Source organism: Metopolophium dirhodum, chromosome 2, assembly GCF_019925205.1.
Source record: "Metopolophium dirhodum isolate CAU chromosome 2, ASM1992520v1, whole genome shotgun sequence".
Lineage (NCBI taxonomy): Eukaryota > Metazoa > Arthropoda > Insecta > Hemiptera > Aphididae > Metopolophium > Metopolophium dirhodum.
Window position 1 is genome coordinate 1284133 of NC_083561.1, and position 23058 is coordinate 1307190.

A 23058-nucleotide genomic window follows, 5' to 3' on the forward strand; every position below is an offset into this window, starting at 1 on the left:
CAAAATAATACACACACAAGAAAACCCATGGCTAACGGCCGTTCTTGCCGGGCTGGTGGTGGGGTCACCGGCCACTTTTCGTGTCGCGTACTATTATTATTATTATTAATTAACAACATTGAAAAGATATTTACGAGTATTGTGTATTTGTGTATACGAAATAATGTTTATTATTATTATAAGTCATGTGCAATTAAAATTGGTTTAGAGATTGTTTATAGTCCATAGATTTATAATATAAAACATAAAACCCGAAATATATAAATAGCATCTCATGTATTGCTCGTCAGACTTATCAATTGCCATTAATTATTTCAGACGCATTGCAAATACGGAAAGAATTGACGCCTGGTTTATCTTTATTTCTCAATGAATAATATTATATTCTATGGAATTTTTTTGGGACTGCGGTGGTTATAACTTGCCATTTGTTCTATTATTCGTATTTTAATTATAGTTTAAAAATATTTATAAAATTCTGGGAATTTGACATATTTGTTGCGACCGTAATATACTAATATAGGCTAATTACATAAATTAATTAGTATATTATATTATAATATATTATTAACTGAATACAGAATATTAATTACTAATAGGTAATAAGTACTAAATAGGAATAATTTATAGTCTTCAGAATAACGTCATATATTTTTAGCCCTGGATGTTATTTTACGTACAAGTTGTGCCTCAGATAATGAGAATAAAAATAAAACATTTTTGAACAGATCTAGCTAATTTTCTCCAAAAAATTTATCTTGTAAATTTATCTAGATGAGTTAAATTTTTATCTAAAATAAATACTTAGATAACTTATATTTATTTATCTAGATAAGATAAAATATAAAAGATAAAAAATAACTATCTGGATAATTTATCTAGATAAGTCCTAACACTGTCCATTAGTCTAGTTGAATGTCTCACAAACAGAATTGAAAAATATTTACAGCGGGCAATGAGTGATAAAATGTTCCCTGTTTCCGTGAACACACTGTATATATATTATATAGCTATAGTAACATGAAATAAATAGTAATATTTAAAAACAAATAGTTGATCTTTTAATAATTAATTTATAATTTTAAAATTTAAAGATAAAAATTAATTTTATATGGCATACTATTATGTCGATGATATAGATGCATCTTTGATTGTGGTGCACATGCTACAGTCGTGTACAAAATACTTCCCTGTACCCACGATTGTCGATGGCGTAGATCTGAAATATAAGCTTAACACTTTGGATAAATTATACACGATATGGGTTGACGATAAATTAAATAACATCTCGTATCAGTCCGAAATCTATAAAAGAATTTGTGGTGAATTTATTATTATAATTTTATATTTTATTCATCGAGCAAGCTAAAATATGAAGTGTATTATTCGACATTCGTAAACTATATTCATCAAATTATATTTGTTTTTTGTTTTAAATTAAGAAATGTTTTTTGGAAACGTATTTCGGCATTTACCATTGCTGAATTCGTATACACCCGATGGCGAAATCAACACCGAAATGATGTGGGAATTGAAGCAGCTATATCCAGTTTACAAGGTATTTTCGGCATTTTTGAATTTAAATGGTTTTGACGAAGAAAAGCTAATGCCATATGTAGACGAAACATTCATTAACGCTTTGATACGACGAATGGACAACAGTTGTGTGGAAACCGAAAGAGATTGTGTGAAAGAGATATTATTTCTGCTGTTCAAGAAGACTATGTACCTGAAAAGATACATACTTCAAGGTACTATAAACTCGCTCTTAGATTACGGTCATATATCAAACAACATGGGCGTTAAAGAGTTGCTGGAACTGTTCAAAACTTTAATGTGTCACAGATTGATCGAGTCACCGATGATAGCTAAGGTTGTAAAACGATAAAACGGTATTGTTATAGGCTATAGAGTTATATCTAGGGACACGAAGTGATTCTTTTAAAGGTAAACACTCATTTTGCCGGAAAGTATTTATGTTTTTGATGAGCGGAGTTTTAGTCAACCAATGTCCAACATATTATGATGTAGGTATACTCGTGTCACTCAGCATTTAACTCCGCTTATTTCAAATATAAATACCTAATTGTCATATTGGCAACCATTTATATAAACAAAAAATATTAAATGTCCATATTTCACCATCCCCTATTTCATTCCCTTCAAGTTACGAGACAAAAAGTAGCTCATGTTTTTCTCCAAGGTCTCTTCTATCTCTATACCAAAAATCATTGAAATTGGTTCAACAGTTTAAGCGTGAAGGGTAGAATACGATTCCGTACGTTTTGTACCCAAGATTTTAGTGCGATGTTGCCAGATTTCCATAAGGTTACGTAGATATTTGACTATTTGACTTAGTTATAGCGTTTTACACTTTTACGTACGTTTTGCGTATTTGTAACTATTATTCGTAACTATAGTGAGGGTCCAAACAGACGATCGGATTTTTCCGACCGGTCGCCGTGTTCTTCCAAACGCAATATGGCGGAGCATCTAAAGGATGTTAAAATCAAATGACCTTAGCAGCCAAATAACGTTTAGATCACATCAATCCAGTGGCGGATTAACCACTAGGCTCGAGTCTAGGGCGGCAACTTGTTGGGGGTGGCAAATCTTTTGTTATATTATTTTTACTCTCAAAAAAAAAAAAAGATTAATGACATTCAAATGGGCTACTCATCATTTTTGGTATCTGAAAATATGAAATTTAATAATTTGAATCTATGGCGGGAGCCTATTCTTGAAACGTCAATTTGCTTATTTATAGTTATAACCACAGAATAATTATTCTGTGTTATAACTTATAACATGCATTATCACGTAATACGCCAATACACTACGTACCTAATGTCATTACGCGTTCGACCGTTTATACTATACTAATTGACCCTATTATATTGCCTAGATAATAATCTTAACTTTAAATTTTATAATAAGTCAATTCATTCCGGTAACGTACATAGAAATAATTTTTGGGGTGGGCTATACAGTGGCGAAATTATGGGGGGGGAGAGGCTTTTTTTTCTAGAATAACCATAATTCAATTCCCGTAAGCACTTGGCTTTAAAAGATTTTAAGGTAAGAAATATTTTAAAATGAGAAATAAGAATTCATGGATATCATCATAGTTGAGATTTTTTTTATTTTACTAGTAATTATAAAACTACGATACCTCAAAAATTACAATATATGACAAGATAATTGTTCCTACTTTTACGGACTAAGATAAAATGGACCGGAGACGACATGGTCTGTGGGGGTCGGGGGACGGCCACGAAAAGGTGTGCTTATTGCCTTTTGTACATACATTCGTAGCCGTGCACAAGCTGCTTGAATGGACTTACGATGTTATCAGTGCATCGGGACATTAAGTTGAACCCCGATGACGTACTGGATATTTTGGCGAAAAAAACAAAAAGGAAAATTGACTTGATATCATAATTTATTAAAAATACATTTAATTTAATTTAATTGTTTACTTAATTGTCTTTGAAAACCATTATTTACCTCATTTAATTTATAATAATAAATTAATATAATATTATGATATATGAGATTTAATGGTCAAGGGAGTTATGGGGGCATAGCTAACTAACTAACCAACTAACTCACTGAGTGTGCCTCAGGGCGCCGAGACGGTTAATCCGCCACTGCATCAATCAACGAATAGGTATAACGAATATTTAATTTATAAAAATATTTGTAACAGGTACCAAGGTATCAAATTATAATTATTTTTACACAATTTTATAGGTATTTATAAACAATTACTTAATTTCTATAACAAATAAAAATTCGTTACAGAAAAAAATACAAATTTTTCAAATTAAAAAAAATCTCAAATTCGTTGATATTTTATTATTTTATCAATATAACTCGTTATAAATTATGATATTCGGTGATAAGAAAAATAGCTTGTTGCCAAAAATTGCTTGGTTTAAATAAAATAAAATGTTGATATTGATGATATTAAAATACTTACTTTTTAATTTGTATATTTACCTATTATGTGGAAGCTAGATAAATATTTGGGGGGTTAATTGCCCCCCAAGACCCCGCACCTAATTGCGCATATGCAGATTTTCATCATCTTTATTTAATTGACAATAATAAATAATAAATGGCAACATTGCACAGAAAATCGTACGTAATCGTCTTGTTTTTGGGATCATTTTGACGATCCTGAATTTTCCATTATTTGATCAAAATCGTACGGAATCGTGCTTTACCGAAGCGTGAAAACGTAGGTAACAGACAGCTGACAGACAGACCAAATTTCAAATGTATAATATTTGTATGGATTTATGACTTTTATGTAGGTAGTAAATATATATATACAGATTTCACAACATTAAAATAAAAGTAATGATCAATATTTAATAAGGTACCTAATGTCCTAATAATATATATTACTTATATAGACTCCAGTCTGATTACGAGTTATAATTAAACTATTTTTTTAATCCCATCTAAAATGTATATTATATAATTTTAACTTTGATTTAACGTAATATACCTATATGTATATAAATATATAATATTTTGAATCTCTTATTACTTAGTTACATTCATATTATAAAAAATATTATGAAGTTCAAAACGCTCAATTATGCAATACAATTGTTAAAATTGAATGTATTTGGAAATATGTAATGCATTGTGTTCAGGATTTTATTGCTTTTATTTAAAAAAATCTATTGAAGTAGGTAGGCTAATGGTCTACCAAAACAGTAATATTTCCCCCTAGTATATTAAAAATGCGGAAATATTATTTCCTGGATGTCTGCTAGACCAGTAGGCATGATGGTTATTAAAAAGTTATTTTTATACCCAATGTCCCAATAGGTAATAAAAAGCCTTGCAATGTTCTCAACCATCCGCCTGAGGTAAAAAAATAATTTAATTATGTATATTATATATATAGGTACCAGTAGTCAGTACCGTATATTAGCTACTTACTAACTAAACAATATAAAATATAATTATAGTGTAGGTACCTTTGCATAGAATTTACGAGCGGTTAGTGGTTATCAACCTACCGAGAATCAATGTTGTAAATGTATAATACATATTATGTATACAACTATAAAATATAATATAATACATCACTTTTGATTGCATGTACCTAGTCATGTAGACATAGACATGTAGTCCATTGGCACTTGTTTATGGACGTGCAATTGTGCAAATGTGCAATATTGCAATATGTTAAAAATTATGATACCAAAATAATACGACAATAAACATATAATTTAAACCTAATAGTGGAAGGTGGAACATTACGTCTGTTTAGGTGGCCATACACACTTGGACTGTGGATTTTGGTACACCAAGCCTTGGACTGTTTTCCCCATAAATTGCGTATTGAGCTCGTTGAGCCCAACACTAGATACATTTCCACGGTCCAATGTTTCATTTTGGAGCTTGATTACCTGGCAGGCTTGGACTATTCACTAATCCGATAGTGTATGCGGTCACCTTAAGCATGATTATTACTTATTTGCATGCGTGTTATTTTTAATAACATAATAACCTTCCCTTTGAATTAAATTATTGTTTGGAAATTTCTATATCTAAAGGCGCCCGTCTGTGCTGATGTAGGTACCTTACCTAAATTACTGCAATCGATCATGTAGTATTTGTTAAACGATGGTCCTCGACTGCTCAAGAGCGTCTTTGTGGATGAGTGAGGGGGGGGGGGGGTTGGGTGGAATTATAGTGATCTCACCCTGAATTATTTTAATTTAAAGATTTATATAATTTTGGTTTGTATTTTAAAAATAAAATAATATGACGGGTAGAGATGAAAATTGAAACTCGAATAATGTTCTGTTCTATGATAATATTATATATATATATACTTAATCTACACAAGTTATACTCAGTGAGGTTCAGTGTTTTATTCGTAGAAAATTAAATAAATATAGGTACTTAGAAGTTAGAACATACATACATAACTCTCGCTAATACTATATTATAATTTAAGGTCCGTTACCTCAAAACCGACAAGTATAATTTATATTTCAAAATTATTCAGCATTACGTATAGGTACTTAATTGTATTACAACAATTGTGTGCTAGGGTATAACCTTCGGGTAGGTATAACTTTACCGCAGCACGGACATGGGAAAATCGTGTTTTTGAGGGTGTACAAAATAAAGTAATTATATAATACTGGATAATTTTGAAATTCAAATTTGTATTTTGCAATCCTGGAGTAACATACCTTATACTTTACCATTGTGCGTACCTATAATATCTATACTTCGGCATATTCGTGGTGGTACCTTTTAGCGATGCCGTTGACTGTTCCAGGTTTTGTCCGCCGTTAATCAAGCATAACGGGTTGTGCCATTACGCGGGCCGATTGCACGAGTGCTTTGAAACGGCCGCCCGTGAAGTGGACGCCGGCTTGGGGCGCGCTTTTCGTGGACAACGCTATAGACCAGTGGTGGGGCGTCCGCGGCCGATGTGCCGTCGTTGTGCCGGACGCTGTCGGCGTTGTACTTTGAAGCGTGCGGCCCGGAAGAGAGGCGGCAGACTCGCCAAAGTGTAGTTGGCCACGTGGGCGGCTGCCTGTTAAAGGCCGCGGCGGTGGCGGTCGTGGACGGTACGACGGTGGCCGCGTGTCAGGCATATGCCGAGTTTTGTGGCCGGCTGATCGACGACGCCGCCGCAAAACGAAGGGGCAAACATGCTGCGGTGACGGTGACGCAATGGAGCGCATGGCCGAAGGGCTGATCGCTGTCCACCGGGACCCACGGTGACTTACGACTGCGTCGACCACGCCGGCCGCCTACTCAGGCGACTGGTCAGCGACGAACGGTGTTTGGTCGGCGACGTCTGTCGGCTGGTCGTGCTGCAAGTTCTGGTTGAGGACCGACCGCGGACGATGACCGAAAACCTTGTCGACAACACCGTTTTTAAAACCATTTTAAACGTGTTTCGAACTATAATATATTTATGGCTGGTAATCGGTGGATTCAGCGTGTGTTTGCTCACTCACATAAATTGATATATTATGTACCTATATCTACACGACGATCATATAATATATTATTTAAAATATTACACAATTCAATCATCAGGTTTGTTTTCGGTTTCAAATCCATGGTTAAGTGTTTTAATAAAAAAGCATATTTAGACATTTGAGTTGGAGCGATTTAAATATGAGAATTGTTCTCCAGCGACGGAATAAGGAATCTGAAGGGTTTTCATATTTAGACGGCTAGTGTATGTTGTAAATTAGGGTTCCGAAATGCGGAACAATAAAATGGCAGCCAGCGGGGGTTAAGTGTAATATGTTCTTTTAATTTGGACAGATGGTTTGCATTTGTTCTGCGCTCCACAACGGAAATCCAGTTTTATGCATTTGTGTTTTAAATTTTAATAAACCATTTTAGTGTATAATATCCACGACCCACGTTGTACTATATATAATATATATATATGATTATATGATTATACTCAATGTTCGTATAGAGATACTTATCATTAAACTAAAAATAATCAAGCTTATTTCATTAAAAATATATTTATGTTCAAATTATATGTTGTGCTAAAATATTATGTTTTAACATGAAAAAAGTGCATGGTGTATTGATATAGCGTATTAGTATTATCTGTACTCGTTAAATTATAACTAACCAGGAAATTAAAAATGCTTAAAAAAAATAGGCGTGTTATTGTTAATTTGACCTTTATTATTATAATATTGATAATAATTTTAAAGACAAAGATTATTGTTAATGTTTTGGGGTTTAATTATATTAGTTATCGCAAGTTACAATAACGATTAGCAGGGCTAAAAATGTATATGCATTGGAAATTGGTATGTTTTTTTTTTGCAGCTCTCTTTTACAGGTTTGGTTATAGTTAGGTTTACAAATTGCCTAGTGCATATTCATAAAAAAGGTCTTTTTTTATTTTGAATATTATAGCATATTTTAACTAGCTAAACATGATAAATACTTGTTTTATGCGGTGTATTTAAAATTTAAACGAATAAGTATCGTGAAAAAATTCATAAATTTAATGATTTTGTCGTTGATGAAAATTATGTGAAAATTCTATGGATTTATTTAAGAGTACCTATAGGTAAGGTACTGTAAAAGTGTAAGACTAATACAAATGATTTAGCTTAAAAAAAGGGTAACTTTATTTAATCTGTTTTAAAATGTTAAGTGTATGCTTCTTTTTTATTTAATGCTAGTTTGGAAAATATTGATAAATTCATTGTATATTTCGTTATATTTTTTATCGCATATTTTAGCTTATTTTAACACAATTCACAACTATAAATGCATATATTTCACTATTTTATAGAGTATTTAATAATAATTATTAGCCCTAAAAACCAGAGAAATTGAACTAATGAAGATACAATTATAGGTAACCTGCACTGTGGCCCTGCTTATGACATATATAATATAATTGCATACATATATCTAATAAATATGTTTATATGACATAGGTACCTATATAAACGTAATATTATGCGTACTCAACCGTACGCTCCGGCTACAATATTGCGTGTCTTTTTATGTTTTTTTTTTAAAAAATAAAACGCTCATCGATATAATCGATATAACAATAATAATATATTATATAACAATATTAGGAATGTATCCTGCAGTACTCTGGTACACAATACATCGGCACCGATCACCGTACAGCAGTACAACTAACAGTATACGTCACGTTTCGACGGTGGGCCACCCTGTACAGCGGGATATTTGAATCCCTACCGCTTATTCTGCCGCTGTTTCCTGCGGAACCGAAGCTCTTCACGCACGTTTCGTTCAGTCGTGCGTGTGTGCGGTCTCGTGTCCGCGCTTGTTGTGTGTCGTACGTTCGATCGGCCGCGATTTTTCTGATGCATAACATCGTTTCGTAATAATTATAACATTTCTGGTATAAAAATCGTATACTACCCCCCCCCCCCCCCCCCCCGTATTATGACGAAATTCTAAAACTACAGTTTGTGCGCACGCTGTTCGGATTATGTTCATGTCGACCGACGTAAAAGCTGAATAATAAGTATGTACCTCCTATAAATTATGGATAGAGTATTTATGTGCGATTAATTCGCAGACGTATATAGTATAAAAATAAAAATAATACTATGTAGGTACACTGTAGTATAATATAGATATACCTACGCCTATAATAGACGGCTTTACGTCTATCTATGGATTAATCCTGGAGTGGTACACCCCGATATTTTAAAACAAATATATCAAACAGAATATTATGTTAGAAATTGACGTTTGTGCGTATTTTTCTGTTGAAAAAACTATAATAGTAAACTCAGAAGTATAGAATGTTAATAACCTTCATACAGGTAATAATAAGCTTTTCTTAAACCGTAGATTCGTGGTATTTGCAGAAATAGCTACAATTGATTGGTACATCGGATTTATGAGAAATAAATTAATCACTTGCACTCGAGAGAATTGTTCTGTGGTAGGTACTTCCAGCTATAGTAATATAAGGTTATTAGTTATTCTAAATATCAATAATGCGTATTAATGTAAACCACATAAACTACGATTATACCTAATTAAACAAGATTTTCATTATGAATTAGTTAATTTTTAACTAACTTGCACGTTTATCTGGAGGATGTTACTATTATTTACTTTACACTTATAGGTACCTACTATTCCTTATTTACCTTAATTTTTCAATGTGTACTTTTTTAAAATTGTACTTACAGTTATTAAATGTATTTACGAATGGTTAAAATCGGAATAAATAAAATTGTTTTGTCCTCTATACCATATTTAATTTCATAATGAAATTCATTCGATATTTTGTACTTGTCTTATATTTATCAAAGGCGAGAAATGCATTACGAGATCAAAAGAATTGTTAAAAGAATCATACGAATATACAACAATTATTCTTCTAGCCTCAGCTTTTATAAAAAAACCTTTCATGTTAAACTACATATATTTATGACACCCTAGTAGTATTTCATAAAAAATTCGAAGTGCACTTGAATAAATATCACTTGAATCGTTTTTTTTTTATAAATTTTAATAAATATTTATTCATTTAATTTTTCTTTTATTACACAATATCAGTTTGTTTTAAAAGAGCTGAGTTAATCCACTCTGATGCAAGGATAAAAAATACAGAAAAAAAGCTAAATAATTTTTGAAGTTTTAACATAATGTCCATGTTTTATGTAGTTACATAAGTAAATAAGTAGGTACCTATAGTACTCATAATAAATACTTATGTGAATCCCATGTATATATATTATATTTTTATAGACAATCACCTTTACGTTTTTATTTTGAAGTTCTCAACTACATTTTAGAATACACACTCAGAAAATGTTGGAAAAAATCTGATTTAAGAACTAAAATCTTAAGTAAAGTAATTATGAATAATAAATAACAATATAAATAATTATTAATAAAAATGCAGTGTTAATTTATTATATATAATTATATATCATTTATTATTCATTCATACGCTTGAAAATTGAAAGAATATTTAAAAAAAAGAAAATAGAATTAAAAATGACCAATATATAATGAGGAAGTATATGTTTATGTAATAAAATCTGGTGATTTTTCTATTCTTTTTTTAAATCAATGGTACGCGAGGCCTGTAGAATCATATAAACAAATTGCCTGCATACCTACAGTGTCAAAATATACAAACATTTTTATAAATAATATATACAATATTACAACTGTAAACTTGTGAGTTCATAAAACAGCTGAAACTTAATCGAATTCCCGAAATACAGTAAATAAAAATACAATTTGTAAATATCTATTTGGTATTTCGGTGATTTTACATATTATGCAACTGTAGATGATCTACGTTAACATAATATTATTACCTATTGTGTAGTATAGGTAGGCATCTACTATATAAGTAGTTTTTAATTATTATTATCCACAAAATCTCTTTTAAATTATTTATTTGGCTATTTAAGTACCTATTTAATAATTTAAATACCTATTCTGTTGAAAACATTAATAATAGGTACATTAAAAAATACACGATTGTGACAATGATTAGTTTTTGAGCGATTATCGAGTTAAAATTGTTTAAAATTAGAACTTTATTTCTGAGACTTAAGAGTATTAGGTATATTAATCGATACTCAACGTGCACATGTTGTACGTATAGCTAATAAATAGGAACCTAGAGATTTAGTATTGTTTTTTTGAATCTGTCTGCAGGAAATAAAGATAATTTTGGATGCTTACAAACGCTTAGTATGATCCCCCGCAATGTAAATATAATCCGCATTCGATCGACTTTACATATAAATATATGATATATATATATACATATTTATTCATATATATATATATAACTATAGAGATAAAGAAAGAAAGAGACCGGAATATAGAGTATATAGACTGTCTATTTAGACGGATTGGCACACAGAAATATAAAAGAACTTTTCAAGAAAAAATATATACATACACATATAAGTTAAAACTTAAAACCAATAACTTACTTGCTCCGTGAAAAATCTAACTTACAAATATAATATAGTATATATTATACAAATGGTAACGAACCCTTTCTCGGTATGTTACCAGAAAAATATTTTTAATATAGATATAGGCACTGTATATATGTCATACTTCACAATATACATGACTACATGAGTATTAGGTAGGTAGTATAATTGTAGGTATTATGGTTAAAACATCAAATTGAAAAATGACTAAATAATATTATCTACTTGTACAGCGTTGTACCTAAATGTTGCAGAAGTTCAAAACACTAGTTAAGGTACCTATATATAATATTGTTATCTATACCTATTTTTTGAGTTTTAAATTTTAAAGTACACTTATTTAGTAAAATGAACATGATCCAATATTTTAATAGGCATTGCAATTTTACAGTATCTTTAGTGTTTTATTATATAATATATATATATATGTCTAAGAAGATATGGTTTGCGTCTAGGTCTTGATAATTATTTAAAAACTATGTATTAGAAGTTATTATTAATATTATTTATTAATTATATTAGATTTAAAAATAGTCGTCATTTTTTTATTTTACAAAATTATATATTTAATTTTAATATCTATAGAATAATGGAGGTCATTTTCATATTATGCTAATGATGTAGGTAGCTGATAATAATGAGCACATATAATAACACCTATGTGTACCTATTCTCAATGCGAAAAATATTATAATCTGCATCTACTTTTTGTGCATTGCAAGTGCGTTCAAGTTCTAAAGTGCAAGAGGTTATTTCACATTCAGTATAATAGCCATGATTACATGCACTGCCATTGAGTCCAATCCCTTGGGTAGGAGGTGCTCCAGCAGCTGTTTGTTTTTACCGACACCCCGTGGTTGTCGTTCGGCACTTGTAATAAATACACGCACTACGCGACAAGTAGTGATATAATTGGAACTAGCGGAAAAGCGGGTAGATGGTATATAGTACAATGGATCACGTTCCACGTCATTGTGTGCTGGTCGAGGGGTAAAATTGCACGGCTTAGGTTTTTCGTTCCTATTGTACTTTTCCGGAAAAACCGGTGACAATATATGACGTGCATATTATCATGATTATTGATTAATACAATTCATATCAAAAAATAAATCACGATCTATATTTTTAAAATTTTAGTGTTTATGATTTAAGTACTCTATGTATGGTTAAGTTTTGGTATTATTAATAGATACATATATCTATATATTATTGTTTTATTTTTTACAAGTAATTAAAAATGAAAACCCGTCTGCTTTGAATGGAAACACAACCATCATGAACGATATTTTAATGACATTTCCAGGAATCATTAAAAGACGCAAGACAGATTTAAAAAAATGTATTCTACGAATAGTTTCTATGAAATTAATTAACATATTTTATGTAACCATATTGTTTAGTCTATATTTTAAATATACATTATATAGTTAAGATGCCGTTTAACCAAGTGCTTTTCCTACATAATATCCTTACTCGCCTTAGTATATGTATAATGTTAAATGTATATAGTTGATTATTATTATTATTTACTAGTACCTATATCGAAGATATAATAGTTAATAGGCAAACAATGGTTAATTCAATTATTATCGATCATTCAAATTAGTTTGAATGATCAAGTTGCTTAACCAGAATCGTTCCCAAATCTATACGAAGAGTACCTATATTACGTATTATAATATAGTTTTGTATTGTATTGTTATATCAAAATAAAATTTCGCTCGCGTCTTATTTTTTGGGGGCCCCTATTCAAATTACATCCCGGTAAAAAAATGTAAGTCTATCCGCAACTGTTTACTTATATACCTATTTACTAAACAAATGTATCTATTTAATTTAATTGATTTACAAGCACAAAGTCAATTGTAAAAAAAGCACCCACAACATATTATTAATTGTTTTCCTGTTTTATATTAAAATGTTGCGTTGAAATATCAAATGTAAATATATAAGTATTTCGTCTCGTAATTCTTGTATAATATTAAGGTATTTCTAAAAAAAAAATTTAAATGTTTCAATTTGCACAACTTTTATAGATACTTATGTTTGTACCAAACATGTTTGAAAGGTGTTCTAACGTGTTTGGTTAAATAAAAATATAGTATTCGAATTCAGTGAATTGATATATACATAATAAGATATACCTATTAGTTTTTGTGGAGGTATGGGAGTTTTTCTTTTTTTAAATAATGATCTTGAAAATTGTTACAGTTATAAAAATCATTAACTACATAATATTGTGTACTTACCTTTGTATATTGCCGAAAATTTTAAATTACTAACAAAGTAAATCAATTTTCTCATGACTGTAATTATTGTCGGGTATGTCTTATACGTGACCCCACACGTTTGTTGAGTAATAGAAACAAACTGTAGCCTTGTCATAATTAATTTCTTCTCGGAGGATTTATTGTGACTTTGTCGGTGCTGGATAGATGTTTATGAGTTATGACAAACTGTTTTTACGCAGATGAAAGGGTTTCGTTTCCCCTCTCAAATAATATACTCTAAATAAAAATACTACGAACGAATGGCGGTTAGGAAATAAAGAAAAAATTCCTATCGAGGATATTATTATAACTTACCGGCGTATGAATGACTCCAGACGGATTTCGTTCCACAATTAGCTCTGTTTTGCTCAGTGAACACGTTAGCCGCTCTGAAATGTTGCCAAATATAAAATCTTGTATAAACGTTATTGATGTATTTAACGATTATTTTAAATTGTCTAAACTATTTCCTTTTATTGTAAATAATTATCATATTATGTTGGTAACCAATATTTTTTTAAATATGACAATGAATGAATGAATTAATATATGTATTTAATTTACCTCTACAGAAATTATTTGCTTCATTTTTTGTACTGAATAACTACGGACTTAATGTTTTTTTTATATTAGCACTGTATATGGTCCAATATATAGACATAGACATGGCTTAATTATTTGTTATTACGAAGAGGAAACTTTTCTCGGAACCATACCCATTATGAGTATAATATACGACTTATTGTCATTTATAAATAAATTATAATATAGTTTATAATTGTACCTACTAAAAAGTTGTTCACGCCAATGAGGCTAGTTGAACATTATGGTTTTATACATTTTTAGAAAAATGACTGTTTCCTACGAAAAAGTTTCCGACTCCTGCACTAGAGCCTATAGAGGCCTAGAGGCATAAGGTAGAAAATATTTTATTTATAACTACCAATTTTCTTCTAGAAAAAACATCGTCTTGAAACTGTGTCAGTAATTTTCACTGAATTGTTTGTGATATTTTTTATATTTGACACTGTTCCTTTTGTATACATACATTTACTGTCCAAAATAGACGTAGACATGGCATAATTATTTATAAATACGAAGAGGAAACTTTTCTTGGAACTATAATATGTGTAATGCAATTTGCAACGGAAACTCTGATTACTTACAATATAGTACCTATATAATTTTTTTAAAAATAGTATGAAAATAAAATTCCCAAAAGGCTAGAAATTGGGAACAACAGTCAACAAACGAAAAACAGCTGGAAAACGAGAATATATACCTATTATACGCAAAACCAGTTTTCAATGAAAATCAATTTTGTTTTTTTATTATGTATAATTCATATAATACAGAAATACGGAATAAATAACCGAAAACACTTACAATTTTTACCAAATATTTACTAAAATATAATTTTCTATAAATGATATAATTTTAAAAGTGTTTCGTATCTTTTTGACCAATCTTTTTTCATAGAATTTTCTATTTTTTTTTTATTTATATTATTACATAGTTATTTATATTACTACATATTATTACATTGTTTTTTGGTTAAGAAGCTTGAAAATTGAATACAAGATTTTTTATAAGTTGTTATTACAGCAGTTTAAAAATGTCAAATATAAATATGTACATTTTTTTTATAGGCATTTGAAAGTTACTTGACACCATTGGATATTTATACGAAAAATAACTATTTTTTTCACAATTTTAGTTAGGTATTTTGTTATAATTCAAAAAACGGTAATCGGACAAGCTTAAAACTTCTTTCCATTAATTATTATACCACGAACTTATTAACACTAGTTCGCCAGATTTGACTTAAAAGTTATAAATGTTAATAACAATTATAGATGTTATCGTATAAATATCGTATAATAATATAATGTAAGTAGTGATGTTTATGGAAAAATTAGTTCAATTTACTACTTACTGTATTAATATAATATTAATATAAATGTATGAAAAATATCCTTAAAAATGTATTCGCTTAGCATCGTTTTTGTAGGATAACACATTAACACATAAATTAAAGTTACCTACTCATCACTGACGAGGTATACAATACACACAAAATGTACCACACAGCGAAGCGAGCAGTTCTCCAGTTTATTTGTTGTCCAATATTTAATGATATTTCTCTCCTAGGAGTTATGACCTAGCTAATACCTATACTCAATGCTAATATTTATCTATGTGAATATAGTAGATTACAATGTAATATGTATGCATATAGGTACAAAGAACAATTGAATTGGTTTACCTATCTACTTGAGTCTTATGGATGTAAGTAAATCTTATTAATTCATCAGGTTTAATTAAACCTATAATTTTGTTTGATGTACATTTTTTAATATAATATTTTTTTTTATCTAAAGTGATAATATTATATTCATAAATAACCATTTATCCAAAATCATAGCTAATAATTATTTACTATTTAAGTAGGTAGGCTATTGTTTACTGTGGACAATGGACATATTGTTTTACGAAAATCATGACCCTGCTCTGGTTATTATTTGCCAACCGATAACTTGTATTAATATTAAAAATTATAAAATTTAAAGGTATTAAAAATAAAATAAAATAAACCCGTCAGTATTTTTTTAATACATTTTAATAAACACAAGTAGGTATAGGCTGCAATCTATGTTAATATTAGTTTTATTGAAATATATTTCTGTAAATCTAAGAGATAATATTCGGGATGTTTGTCAGAACACAAACTACAATCTAACCCTTTTTAGAGTTATCGGACGATGAGTAAGTCTATTAGCTTTCTGTCGCTAGCGGATTCGATGAATCCCGCGATTATTTTTAATCAACACAATACGATAAATTACACTGTCAAAAACGGCGTAGGGTCAGCACATGCAAAGAACGGGGGATAAAAACACCCTCTTTCGTTCTACTGTGGGAGCATTTGTATAATGTATAAGCACATAGTGTGTCACCCTCTCCAAAAATTATGTGTCCGATCCGCGAACAATCGTTTGGGAAGAAACTTTTTTCAGGGTTGACACAACAAAGAAAACTGTTATTACTGTACGGAAATATAATGGAACTAATAATTTTTATGAATTATATTTTGATATGTATACAAACACACTATTTTGATAGAATTAAAACAATTGCTACCTATTATACTAGATAGTCATTTTATTGAAATATGATAGTTTTAATCGGGCTGTAAGTGATGTATTTCACACGGTGAATATTGTGAAATGTGAATACAATGTCTTCTGTTCTGGGTGTGACAGTAATTATTATACATAATACATTTATACTAATATATAATAAATGTATAGTAAGTTTAGTTTGCTAAGACTATAGCTGTATGTACATCATAGTTTTCAAAATTTTAAATGTTGTGTTCGTATAATATAGGTAGGCAATCAACGATGATCAATAATATATTGAATAGGTACATCAAACAAAATAAATTGGATTGTATGATATTACCTATTCAAAAATATACTTCGTAGTCAATGATTAAAGTACCTATATTTTTCCAAATGTTAAATTATAGAACAAATAAAATAAATTTGAAAATGATAAAATATGCGATATCAGGAAGTATAGTTGATTAAAAAGGAACGGACTCATCGAATCGTGAAAGGGGAAATAAGTCTTCTCCATTGTTGTTTTGACAATCGCTGTAACTGACATATTATACTTTTACCATTGTGGTATCATTTACATGAACTCTGATATAAGTCCAAATAGGTTTCTTCATTGTATTTTTCCAGTAGTATAGAAAACACGGGTTATGGATCACAATATCACATTTTTATTTATCCAAAAAAGCCCTAAATATTCTTTTATTTAAATTTTGTCTTTCACATTTTACACAAAAAATTAGTCATTCTGTTAGATTGATACCTACCTATAGTCACCTAAGTAAATTTCTTAATACTAGTAACTATTGTCTATTTGTCAGGCTATAAACTGGACAATATTAACAGAAGTAATATAAGTAGTAATACTAATTTGTAAGCGTGTAAATCCGTAAAGAATTAGAAAGATACGTCTATACGTATAGTCGTATAGACATATATATAAATATATAGGTATTATGTATACTGATCAGATTAGATGAGTGAACACCGATGACGTATAAAAAATGTTTTATAACACAAAATACATATTATACATCCTTAAAGACAAACTATTAAATAAATATATACATTTTATTATTTTTATAATGATAGTATATATATATTTTTTTCAACCAGATGGCTACTGTGGAAATAACGGCTTACGGGAGGCCACCGAGTCGTGGAGACATGGCAACAATAATAGATGGACGAAACAAACGCCTCAAAATTGGAAAAACAATGAGAAGAACATCGCCAATACCTGTTCTTCCACCTAGAATTCCTACACCTATGCCAAATCTACCGAAAGATAGGTACGTTACGTTACTATATAGTTTATAGGTATTACTGAACTACTATACTTACACATTTAAAAATAAAATTCATTATAATACCGATCAATGTAAATTATTATGCGGTAATTTGACATCCACCTAACAAGTCACAATGTGAAAATGACTAGTTATGAGTTAAAATATAAAATATAAATCACCGCTGGATTGGAACAAATTGGATCCAGTATATCAATTATCAACATAGGTAGGAATGTAGGATAGAAAAAAAAACCCAAAATTACTTTTCCTTTTATAATAACATATTAACATGTGAATAGATATGAAATATAACTACGGGTACCTATGGTACCTATATACTTTATACTATATATATATATATACTGCAAAGTATATATATATTATAACATAATGCATATTAGTTATTAAATTATTAGGACCTATATAATATGTATTATGTACTATTTAGGTACATCCATAAAAAGGTACGTACTTTAGAACTTACATCATATAATACCTATATTTTACTCACGCTAGTTGAAAGGTATAATTGTATAACAACTGAATATTGTATAAGTAGTGCATTCTAAGGTATTATATTTTATAAAATTTAGAAAAAATGAAATATTATACGTAACAATACGCATTGAATTGTTTTATAACTATAAAATGGTTTTATTGAAATTTTCAGTTCATACCTAACACGGGTAGTTTAAAAGATCACCTCTGCAGTTTTCCAAACTTAGTTCATAGTCATCTAATGGTTTTGATTTTGATTTCATATTTAAATAATAATCACAAGATAAGTCACAAGAATAATATGTATGGTAAAAGTGCATGGAAGAAGAAAGATGCCCTACCCCACCTGCGACCTAATTTTTTTTCTCCAAATAAAATATATAAATTGCTGCTTATATTAACTTTAAAAATACAATAATAATTGAAAAGGATCGTGTTATCGAAAATTCTGCTCCCTGCCAGCAAAGTTTGTCCATGCCTATGCGTATTGCTTAAGATCCTGTCCAATGTTTCTTGACTTACAGTGCTACACAACAATGACTTAGCGTTTGTATTGTTTCGAAGTTTGCAAAAGCATATCCTACAAAAATAAATGGTGACCTACCGGTTTTTAAAATAAATATCTTTAATGATTTGAAAACAATGGAAAATACCGACTGTATGCCTGTATATCAAAAAGGGTAAGAGAATACTGAACAATCGTAAATTCATAATATAAACAAACGAGTAGCCAGTAGCTAGGTATACAGGGCAGATTGAGGCCCTGCAGACCTATGTGGGCTAGTTTTTATGCCTCCCATTTTTTTTTTGTAGGTAAATAAAAAGGTTTACATACACTAGTTGCATCTGATGATTAAGTAGTTCATAATTACATACAAGTTGCTTCTCAAATATGTTCACACAAGTTGTCACACTATAGTCGTCTCCAATTTGGAATTAAGCAGTCGACAGTGGTTCGTAAACTTCTCAAAAATATACCACATAAATTAATTAATTTATGTATACCTGCATAATATAAGCATTGTGTTATAATTAAAAAAAATTAAGATCGCGCTAACTTAAATATTTAATATGATACGAATTAATGCATTAATGATAAATATTAGTCTTATATGTAGGTAATAGATATTTTTTGATTTTATTATAGTAAACAACGAGGTTTAAAGTTTAAAGTTTAGGGAGTAGAAATAATTTCATAGTAAATTTATATCGAGAATAATTTACCTATCGTCACGTTCTCCGATATGGTCGCGTACTCACGTAGTTGAACGCGGGTTGGTTGTCGTTTACGTCGAGCACCATCACGTTGACCGTCATATGGCTCCCTTGAGCGAGGACAGGCCGCCGTCGTACGCCTCGATCACCAGCGTGTACGACGTCCGCGTCTCTCTGTCCAACGGCTGCACTCGTGTCCTGTTCCGCTATCAAGTCCGTGTCCACCGCGGTTCCGTCACTGGCACGAACAGGTATGGCGGCCAGCTGTTCTGGGACCCGCCGCCGATGAAACCGATCCTGGTGCCGACCCGGACCACAGTCACAACCATCGCGGCAGGCCCATCGCCGTCGTTCTAATGACTAATACCACTGCATCGTCGGCCACCTGAAAGTCAACGATAATAAAGAATATTAACAAATCGTTATTTTAGGAATAGGTACATTGTTGGTAATATTGGTATATATAGTTAGGTCATAAATCCGGATTCACAGCTATGTCGTGTGTCGTGTCGTGCGAGGGCGTGGTAACTATGGTTAAAACTGGTAACCATATTGGTTTAAAAGTTTTGGTATCGTAAATTCATGGTATACTCGGTTGCAACTTGGTTATTACATGATACCATTAATGTAACTTCCAATCACACAATGCGATTTGATCGACACGGCACGACACACGACCGCGACGTATTTATGTTGGTATTTCTGAAAGTTTGTTTGTTGTACAAATAGCACATAGTTTGTAAATATTATTTTGTGTTTAAATTTTAAAAAAATATGTAATTTTATTATTGGTGTCCATTGAAAAGTAAAAATAATAAGACTTTATTTTTACAGTTCCTCGAAACTAAAAATTGCCAAATACGAAAAGACATATCAATCTTCTTTAGCGGCTCGTATGTTACTATTTACGACTGGAGGAGATTCAGAAAAAGAAAACGGGAAACGTATTTTAAATAAGGTAATGCATTTACAAATATATAATAACATATTAATACCGTTGGTAAGCAATAACCAATTATGCATTTTTCTAATAAAATTCATTATTATTATAAATGTGATATATCTATTGTCGTGCTTATATTTTAGTACTAGGAAATTGATCTGTTCTTAATCTGATGTTGAAATTGTAACTTTTTATTGGTACATATTTTGTCTTGTTCTAAATAATTGTTGTAAACCTATGTTCATTTTGTAATAGTTTTCCAATAAATGTCATCTGCGGAGCAGCGTTTCTCAACCTTTTTAAAGCTACTCCCAAAATAGGTGTAAAATAAAACCAGTCATCCCCCCCCCCCTGGCCCCTGCCCCCTTATAAAGAATCGAAATATCGGATAAGCAATCTCATATACTATTTTGATTTATACATTTTACTTTATTATTCATAAGGCAGACGAATGAAAGATTATTGTTTTTCTACATTTGACCGTTTAATTATTTCTGACCGATGCGACCCTCAGGTCGAGCAACTCTGATCATTACAATGGGACGCGATTATGTTAAAATGAATAAATAATTGTCGAAATGCGTACTATAATGTCTTGAATAAAATATAATATTATATCATATTTCGTAGGTATAATCGTATAGACTATATTTAGTCATCTCAGCATGATGGACTCGGAATGCTATGCAAGTAAACTTACCGTAATAATGTGTTAGTTAGATAGCGCTCGAGTAGTAATGTTGTCTCATGTCCGATAGATAGCGCATGGGTATTCAGTTTTGTTTCACCCAGCTTTATGTTTACAATTATTATTATTTTAAACTTTCTGCAGCTATTAATTAACCATTAACTGTGCATTGATTGGACTTTGAGTGATATAAATATAACAATAACTCGTGAGCTATACAAATGAAATCATTTTACAGATTTTGCTCATGGGGTATTATAATTTTTTAATTTGGTAATTGTTTTATAATTCATACCATATAATAATAATTTATAATATTCATATTGTTTTAAAGTCTGTAAGAGTTAAAATCCAATAACTAGCTAAACATTTTCTTTACTTTAATCAAAAATAATACATTTCAAAAATATCCAAGTATAGAAAAATTATTATTCAAATTGTTTAAATTTGTTCTCAAGTGTCTTATCTAAATATTTAAGTTTGGAATATATTGAACTTTTTTTATTCATGAATTATAATTCGTAATTTATTAAAATAGGATGTAGCCATAGGCGTGTTTAAAACTTTTTCGCATATCTGGCCAAGCGTAATTTTTTGGGAAGTTTCTGACATGAAATCAGTTTCCTCACCATACAGGGGTGAATTGACAGCATATCGGGAATTCAGGAACTTTCCCGATGGGCCTTTTAATAGTATTTCATGAAATAAATTATATCATAATATTGACAAAATGTTGAGTTATGATTTTAAATATTCGGAAGTTGCACTATCACTGTAAGACCCAGGTGGTAACTAAAAAATAAATAATCAACTCATTTCTAACCTAGTTAAGTTAGTATTTTTCTCCATATTATGTAACTTAAAACTTTTAAAGAGAAATTTGTTGTTTTTTATCTATTAACTTATTATATCTGACCGTTCTTAACGTTGACTTAACTTAACTATATCAAGTTAATGTTTATCATTAAATAGCACACTTTTGAAATTGATCAATTCAAAACATTTACTGTATACCAATTAATAATATTGTGATGGATAAAGTTGTTGAAACTTAAAATCACGGAGAGAAAGTTTATAAAAAAATAATCAAATACCTATAGCTATATATTTTTTATTTAGCATGTTTTCCGCCTTTTAATTTGGTTAATAATTAAATGCGCTTAACTTAAGACTTGAAAAAAATAATAAAGATATTAGATACAGCAAAGAACATTTTTTTTATTAAAACAATAAAAATATGTTAGCTGATTGAAATGTAGAATTATATTTCCGAGGACGTAAAATATCACCAATATGGCATTCACAAAAATTAGTTACACGCAAAAAAAATCAAATGTTAATTTCAAATTTGCAGGTCTGGTCTCAGGTTAGACACGCATAAACGCTAATGAATATAACATACTATACTGCAATATTTATTATATTGTTATGTACCTGAATACATAATGCTGGTATTAGGTAGGTATTATTATATATTTTTGATAGGGTATCAAATTAAATAATATTAATTAGTTTAATTATGTAGTCAGAAA

General features: G+C 30.1%; 1 protein-coding gene and 1 pseudogene across 3 annotated transcripts in view; both read left to right on the forward strand.

Annotated features, from left to right (window-relative positions):
• The first annotated feature begins 1111 nt into the window (after positions 1-1111).
• Positions 1112-7016, forward strand: LOC132938012 (uncharacterized; annotated as a pseudogene).
• A 1795-nt stretch (positions 7017-8811) lies between these two features.
• Positions 8812-23058, forward strand: part of LOC132939802 (kinesin-like protein CG14535) — a 183573-nt gene continuing 169326 nt past the window's right edge. For all 3 annotated transcript variants that reach the window (XM_061007179.1, XM_061007181.1, XM_061007180.1), the window contains exons 1-3: positions 8812-9040; positions 18007-18182; positions 20730-20853. In XM_061007179.1, the coding sequence (XP_060863162.1) occupies positions 18007-18182; positions 20730-20853 (300 nt within the window). In that variant the 5' untranslated portion in view covers positions 8812-9040. The remainder of the gene's footprint in view (positions 9041-18006; positions 18183-20729; positions 20854-23058) is intronic.